This window comes from Galeopterus variegatus, unplaced genomic scaffold, assembly GCF_000696425.1.
Source record: "Galeopterus variegatus unplaced genomic scaffold, G_variegatus-3.0.2 Scaffold4936, whole genome shotgun sequence".
NCBI classification, from domain to species: domain Eukaryota; kingdom Metazoa; phylum Chordata; class Mammalia; order Dermoptera; family Cynocephalidae; genus Galeopterus; species Galeopterus variegatus.
The window spans coordinates 19214-27980 of record NW_007731047.1 but is presented as its reverse complement, the minus strand read 5'-3'; the positions used below and the strand labels follow the sequence as shown (position 1 = coordinate 27980).

General features: G+C 37.6%; 1 protein-coding gene across 1 annotated transcript in view; it reads left to right on the top strand.

Moving 5' to 3' along the window:
* FMO1 (flavin containing monooxygenase 1) overlaps positions 1–8767 on the top strand; it is a 26289-nt gene that overhangs the window by 4789 nt on the left and 12733 nt on the right. The window contains exon 2 of the mRNA XM_008588636.1: positions 5009–5197. Within this exon, the coding sequence (XP_008586858.1) occupies positions 5009–5197 (189 nt within the window). The remainder of the gene's footprint in view (positions 1–5008; positions 5198–8767) is intronic.

Below are 8767 nucleotides of genomic sequence, written 5' to 3'. Positions count from 1 at the left end.
TTCGGATCCCACATACAGACCGGTTCCCGCTCACTGGCTGAGCGAGGCGCGGGGGCAACACCGAGGGTTGCGATCCCGTTGCCGGTCCTGGTCCGGTACGGGCGCGACACTGAGGGTTGCGAACCGTTGCCGGACACGGAAAAAGACAAAAAAAAAAAGAAAAAAGAAAAAAAAGAAAATTTCCAAGATCGCCCAGCTAAAATGTAGAGCCTGAGTATGAACCCGGGCAGTCTGACTCTGGAGCCTGCATTATCAAGAACAACATTCCACGCATTTCCAGAGCCTGTTTCACAGCTCATGAATCTGGCAAATCCGGGACTGTGGCTCACAGAGTGCCAGCAACTCCCCAGTGGGCGATGGTGACCTTCCCACTGGGCTTCAGGCCCTAAGTGGACTAAAATGCCAGAAAGCTCTCCACTCATGCTCTTTTCCTCTCCCTCTCTCCACAGTCACCCTCTCTCCTCTTCTCCACTCTCAGTCATTCTTTCTGCTCTGAGAACAAAAATATTCCCCTAAGTGGCCCCACCAATTCTCAGGGGGCATATTCTTCCACACTCAGAGTGGCAGGACAGTTGGCAGAACCACACGAGGCCAATGACAAGAGTGTCTGTGGCTGGGGGAGGGTGGTCTGCAGGGCCTGGGAATCACAGGGGCAGATTGCACACTGAGGCAAACACTAGGGGAGGGCATAGGACCACAAATCCCATTCAGAAGTGGCGTGGGCCCATATTCTCTGTATATATGCTTAAAAATCCAGACCTTGAATTTTTCCAGGAGAAACTATCCATAGGGGGAAAGAGTGACAAGAGCACAGAGCTGGTCTTGGATTTCACCCTAAGGGCTGCATGTCCTCTCTAATCCGCAGCTTCTCATCGGCCAACATCTGTGACACACTACTTCACAGCAGGCTTCAGTGCTTCCTGGAAGCTTTTCTTCTTCTTGCCTTTACAATTATCTTCCTAAGTTTTGCAAAAAGGAGGTGTTTTTTTCCCTTTTGTTTTGTTTGTTTGTTCATTTCCTTTAAGATCTCATAAAATACATGGTTCCCTGGCTTATCCTGTTCCAAAAGAGTCTCCATTATTCTCTGATATTTAAACACGCAATTACAACTGCTTTAAATTCTTTGAACTATTTCTATGGAAATCTTTACAAAGTATAGTATGCACATAAAAACCCCTTAAACAGTACACACATGACACACACACACACACACACACTCATGAGGGTACTACGAAAAGTTCATAGAAAGATTCATATTACCTTTTAATTCTATTTTTCCATGAACTTTTTGAAGTTACCCTATTGAGTGTGTGGATGTGTGTGGATGTGTGTCAAAGTTAGCCCTGTGTTAGTTACTAGAAACTGACAATATTAACAATAAAGTGTTATTTACTATGTGATGTTCTTGGACACCAGAGAAGAGTGAGGGAATTTTGGCCCTATACTCATTGATCCCAAAATGTTTATATTTGATGTTTTTCTGCTTGTACAGTAGCCCTCCTTATCCACGGGGAATAAATACATACCAAGACCCTCAGTGGATGCCTGAAACCAGATGGTATCAAACCCTATGTATAGTATGTTTTTTCCCTATATGTACCTACCCATGGTAAAGTTTAATTTATAAATTAGACAATACAGTAACAGATTAATAATAATTAGTAATCATAAGATAGAGCAATTATGATGATATACTTTAATAAAAGTGATGTGAATGTGGTTTCTCTCTCTCAAAATATCTTATTTTACTGTACTCCCTCACTTTCAGACTGCTATTGACAGCTGGTATCTGCAACTGCAGCACGTGAAACTGCAGATAAGGGTGTTTAATGTATTGCATTCTTCCCTTGCTGTTTGCACTCACTTAACATCATAGCTCTTTATAGCTCTCCTCTTTATTCCTATAACCCAGAGGAAACCGGATTACTGTTTTAATTAAACCAAATCAACTTTATATTCATTTCTAATACCTACTTTCAGATCTAAGGATGTTCTAAAACTGTGCTGTCCAATCCTGTAGCCACCAGCCACACATAGGTATGAAACTCTTGAAATGTAACTGGTACGACCAAGGCACTGAAATTTTTATTTCATTTAATTATAATTAAGTTTAATTCTGAACTCAATTTAGTTATTGTAGAACATTTCAGTATATTTGGATCCACTTGGGTATGTGAATCACCAGTTTTCCAGTGAAAATTTAGCATTTGACTAAATATGTTTAAAACACACACAAGATTTTGAAGACTTAGTAAAAAGAAAAAGAGTGTAAAATACCTCATTAATAATTTTTATGTTGATTACATGTTTAAATTATAATATTTTAGACATACTGAGTTAAATAAAATGTACTCTTACAATTAATTTTACTTGTTTCTTTTCACTTTTTTAATGTGGTTACCAGAAAATTTAAACGTGCATATGTGGCTTCTATCCTATTCCTATTGGGCAGTGCTGCTCTAAAGCCTTGTTACTCAAAGTAGGGTCCACAGACCAGCAGCATCTGCATGGGAGCTTCTTAAAAATGCAGAATCTCAGGCTCACCCAGACCTACTGAATCAGCATCTACATGTTGTTAAGATTCCCCAGGCAATTCTTAACAAGGTTAAGAAGCACTGGTCTAAAGAGCTATGCCTCTCACACTGTGGAAAACAACCAATTTTTTTAAATTTTCCAATTAATTACAGACTATTGTTTATCAATTATAATAAAAATGAATTAATAGAAAAAATAAAATGGCACAAAGAAAAATTTACAAAATATAAGTTCAACATTTGTATAGTCAGAAGTTATAAAATTAATTTCAATGAATGTCATTAAAGCAGCAACATATAAATTAGAGAAAGCAATTACAGAAAATGAACACACTGTTCTTTGAAAGTATGCAATAGGCAATTAATATAAAGATGCACCATTAAACGTGTACATTTTGGGAAACAATTAAAACATTTTGTATGAAATAGCAGTTCTACATGTTAAACACCTGTAGGCATACTTTGAATAGACATTGTTTATGTGACTAGCTAAGATTTTTAATCTGATGGCTAAGCTTGCTTCTTGCTTGTTAGTTTGCTCATCTGGATTGGATAGATGACAGCGCTCTTCTCGGGGAATAATGTGTATCGAATTATTTCTAAGTATTGCTTAATAGCTCTCAAAGTAGAGAAACGAGGCTCACAGAGGTTTGTTGATTGGAATGGAAGAAGAGATTTTAAAGCAATCTCAGTAAGTTCAGGCCATTATTTTTTTTTCCTTAACTGCTATCCCAAATGAATCAAGTGATGCTGTATTTTTAAAATTTATCTTCAATCATTTATCAGTAGCCAGTTCCAATAATTTATCCTGTAAGCTTATGGGTAAATATAAATTATCTTTCAATGAAAAAAAATGATTCCAGATTTTATGCACTTTGGGATAACAGTTTTCACACTACCCTTAAAACATCACACATCATAATGCAGCCCTACTGCACATGGCTAGCACACAGTTCAAACTCCGTGAAACTCATCACACAAATTAGACAAACCAAGACTGACTGATCTATGTCCTGCTTAGCAAAAAGGAGTCTACATGCTTGGATACTGAGCAACGTCAAATTGTTCCTATTAAAGTCGCTAAATGCTTACTCGCAATTCCTGTATTTATCTTACCACAGACTGGTAACAGACAGTTCACATCGGTATTCCTCTGGCAGATGGCATGTGGTTAGCACTGCTTTAGATTTTCCAGCAGAATAAAAGATCAAGATTTATATAGTCACCTTTCTCAGAAGCCTTTTAGCTTCCAGTTTTCTAGCTGTATTCTAGATAAGTGGGGCTGTCTGATATGACGCCACAAATAAATGGGTCGTTGTCAACTCATATCAGTTGGTGATATCAGTAACATTAATTTAAACCACAGAGATATGTTTATAATTTTATCCCCTATGACTGCTATACATTTCAAGCAGATCTAGATTCATACCCTTTGAAGTAAACCCTCTCCATATGTGAGGTCTATTTTCATGTTTCCGCTTGTTCACATAAATAAATAATTTTTATTTCACAAGAAAAAGGAACTATACATATCATAAAATAATATTAAAATAGTAAGGACCTTCTCGTTGAAGTCACAACAACAATCTTCCATAATACCACCCAAAAGATACAGACAATGTATATTAAAGACATTACTAAAACTGCTTATTATTCAGCTTTGTGATAGTCTTATGAGATGTTGATATTTACCAGTTATTTGAGTCAAAACTGGGCATAGGAAATTCATTAGTGTTTTGTCATGCACACAGCTGTTCAGTCTGGAAACCTTTACTCTGCTTCCTTTCCCAATCCCTAAGTGCAATTGGTATCCTAATCCTGTACGTACTACCTTTCTGCCATCTCATGAATCTCACCTCTGTGGGTTCCAACTGTCTACACCTCTGCTCAGACCCTCATAAGCATTCAAGTGGATTCCTGTTTTAGGCTCCTAACTAAAGCCTCCTTTCTTTCCAGCTTCCTCTAATTCATTTTATGAAGAACAAAAATAATCTTTTCAAAATTTAATATGAATCACTTCCATGTTTAAAACATTGAGGAGCTTGCTGTTACCTTCCTATAAAATCCAAATTCCTCAACTTTGGATACAAGACCCTTCACAATCTGAGCCCCTCTTCTCCATAATCATTTCGAGAGTACCCCATGAAACCAAAGTACCTAGCAAGGGTCCATCATCCAAATACTACTTCCTGGGTCTCATCTATTTCCATATTCTCCTGTACTTTGCAGCAATACTGTGCAAATCTGAAGAGGTGAGTTCATCCCAGGTTTATTTGTTAGCATGTGATGGACAAAATAGTAATTCTGATCATAGAATTCATACTGAGGTCCAATGTTCATTATCTCCTAAGCAGAATAGCCAATCCCACTAGAAAGGTGGCAAGTAGCATATATCTTCTGGATTGCCTTAAGCTTGGCCAACATTTAAAATTTCTAAAATATTGACACCCATTGTGTGTGCATTGTTTGTACAGGAACATGTTGAAGAAGGCAGAGCCAGTCTCTACAAGTCTGTGGTGTCCAACAGCTGCAAGGAGATGTCTTGTTACTCAGACTTTCCATTCCCAGAAGATTATCCAAACTATATACCAAATTCTCAATTCCTGGAATATCTCAAAATGTATGCAAACCAGTTCAACCTTCTAAAGCGCATTCAATTCAAGGTAAGACATGAAACATCAGTCAATAGTCAGGAAGTATTTTCCTATCTATTTTCAATTATCTCTCTGTAGCTTAGCCGTGGGCTTTGTAGATGAGATACTATACTGGCAAGATTAATGACACCTGGCTGGATTCCTTGTACTCACTTTGCATCCCACTTATATCTAGAGGTGGGGGTGGATACTTATGAAATTTTAATTTGCAATACTTACATCCAGGTATCCTAAGGAACATAAAAAATTCAAACCACATTTTTAGCTCGGGCCAAATACATGCACACATGGACACTGAGAACTTCCTCAGCTCCCTGGGTACTCTCTTCTTGAATATTCCTTTATAGGAATGGGCACATGCGATGGCCCATACACAAGAAAACCTCGCTATTTAAAGGAAATCTTTTCTAGATGCTCCTAGGAATAGAAAAATCTTTGAATATTGTTCTTATCCAAGATCTTTTTCCTTTCCATTTTTAGAGGATGGAGACAGGAGGGAAGCAAAAGGACAGGGACAAATGAATATAGCCTCTTTCTCCTCTTTCTTTTTTTTTTTTCCTCCCTCTCCAAGAAACACTTGAAAATCCATGTGCTTCCTGTCTCCTATCATCCTCCTCTTTCAGAAATGGAGATGGTGAGGAATTTGCAGGGAATTACACAGAGAAAGCAACACGAATGGTGACATTGACCAAAACAAATGGCAAATAAGATTTGCATTCACATCCACAACCTTAAAAGTTTTTCTTCACAGGTTTCCAAGGGGTATTTCATTCCACTTCCTTATTTTGCAAGGGATCCAGTAAAAATAAAGCACAATCAAAGTGAATGGATATAACCCACAATTTTTTTTTAAATGCATCAGGATTTTTTTTATTATTATTATTTTTATTTTGTCAATATACAATGTAGTTGATTATTGTGTCCCATCACCGAAACCTCCCTCCCTCCTCCCTCTCCCCCCTCCCACGCAGGTGTGTCCCCTCCATTTTCTTGTTGTAAGAACTTCAAAAAAAATTGTGGTTGTTATGTCTTCCTCTCCCCCCCCCCCGGTTTTTTTGTTTTGTTGTTGTTGTTGTTGTTGTTTGTTTGTTTGTGTGTGTGTGTGAGAGTGTGTGTGTGTGTGTGTGTGTGTACGTGTGTGATGATTCATTCACCTTTAGCTCCCTCCAATAAGTGAAAACATGTGGTACTTCTTTTTCTCTGCCTGACTCGTTTCACTTAATATTATTCTTTCAAGGTCCATCCATGTTGTTGCAAATGGCAGTATTTCATTCGTTTTTATAGCTGAGTAGTATTCCATTGTGTAGATATACCACATTTTCCATATCCACTCATCCGATGATGGACATTTGGGCTGATTCCAGCTCTTGGCTATTGTGAAGAGTGCTGCAATGAACATTGGGAAACAAGTATACCTTCGACTTGATGATTTCCATTCCTTTGGATATATTCCCAGCAGTGAGATAGCTGGGTCATATGGTAGATCTATCTGCAACTATTTGAGGAACCTCCAAACCATTTTCCATAGGGGTTGCACCATTATGCATTCCCACCAACAATGTAAGAGAGTTCCTTTTTCTCCGCAACCACGCCAGCATTTATCGTTCAGCGTCCTTTGGATTTTAGCCATCCTAACTGGGGTGAGATGGTATCTCAGTGTGGTTTTGATTTGCATTTCCCGGATGCTGAGTGATGTTGAGCATTTTTTCATATGACTGTTGGCCATTTGCATATCTTCTTTAGAGAAATGCCTACTTAGCTCTTTTGCCCATTTTTTAATTGGGTTGCTTGTTTTTTCCTTGTAAAGTTGTTTGAGTTCCTTATATATTCTGGATATTAGTCCTTTGTCAGATATGTATTTTGCAAATATTTTCTCCCACTCTGTTGGCTGTCTTTTAGCTCTGTTAATTGTTTCTTTTGCTGTGCAGAAACTTTTCAGTTTGATATAGTCCCATTTGTTTATTTTTCCTTTGGTTGCCCATGCTTTTGGGGTCATATTCATGAAGTCTGTGCCCAGCCCTATTTGCTGAAGGGTTTCTCCTATATTTTCTTTAATAAGTTTTATTGTTTCAGGGTGTATATTTAAATCCTTAATCCATTTTGAGTTGATTTTAGTAAATGGTGAGAGATGTGGGTCTAGTTTCAATCTCCTGCAAATGGATAACCAGTTATCCCAGCACCCTTTGCTGAAGAGGGAGTCCCGACCCCAGTGAATAGACTTAATGCCTTTGTCGAAGATCAAATGGCAGTAAGTGCGTGGGTTGATTTCAGGGTGCTCTATTCTATTCCATTGATCAGAGTCTCTGTTATTATACCAATACCATGCTGTTTTGGTTATTATAGCTTTGTAGTATAGTTTAAAGTCAGGTAGAGTAATACCTCCAGCTTTATTTTTTTTGCTCAGCGTTGCTTTGGCTATTCGTGGTCTTTTGTTATTCCAGATAAATGACTGTATAGTTCTTTCCATGTCAGAGAAAAATGTCATAGGAATTTTAATGGGGATTGCATTAAATTTGTAGATAACTTTGGGTAGTATAGTCATTTTCACTATATTGATTCTTCCAATCCAGGAGCATGGGATGTCTTTCCATCTTCTTGTATCCTCTCTAATTTCTCTCAGGAGTGGTTTATACTTCTCATTATAGAGATTTTTCACATCCTTAGTTAGTTCAATTCCTAAGTATTTTATTTTTTTGGTGGCTATTGTGAATGGGCAGGCTTTCTTGATTTCTCTTTCTGCTTGTTCACTATTGGTGAAAAGAAATGCTACTGATTTTTGTGTGTTGATTTTGTATCCTGCTACTGTGCTGAACTCTTTTATCACCTCTAAGAGTTTTTTAATAGATGATTTGGGCTGTTCAATATATAGGATCATGTCATCTGCAAACAGGGACAGTTTGACTTCCTCCTTTCCAATCTGAATGCCCTTTATTTCCTTCTCTTCTCTGATTGCTCTGGCTAATACTTCCAAAACTATGTTGAATAGGAGTGGTGAGAGTGGGCATCCTTGTCTGGTTCCTGTTCTTAAAGGAAAAGCTTTTAGTTTTTCCCCATTCAGGATGATATTGGCCGTGGGTTTATTGTATATGGCTTTAATTATGTTGAGATATTTTCCGTCTATACCTAATTTATAAAGGGTCTTTGTCAAGAATGAGTGTTAGATTTTATCGAATGCTTTTTCGGCGTCAATAGAGATGATCATATGGTCCTTGTGTTTGATTTTATTAATATGGTGGATCACATTTATTGATTTGCATATGTTGAACCAACCTTGCATCCCTGGGATGAATCCCACTTGATCATGGTGAATGATCTTACATATGTGCTGTTGTATTCTGTTTGCTAATATTTTATTGAGGATTTTTGCATCTATATTCATCAAGGATATCGGCCTGTAGTTTTCTTTCTTGGTTATATCTTTACCTGGTTTTGGTATCAGGATGATGTTTGCTTCATAGAATGAGTCTGGAAGCTTTGCGTCTGTTTCAATCTTTTGGAATAGTACATTTACATTAGTTTAATAAATTATTTGTTTAAATGACACAACAATGGCTAAGTGTTTGATGATTCTATTCTGTT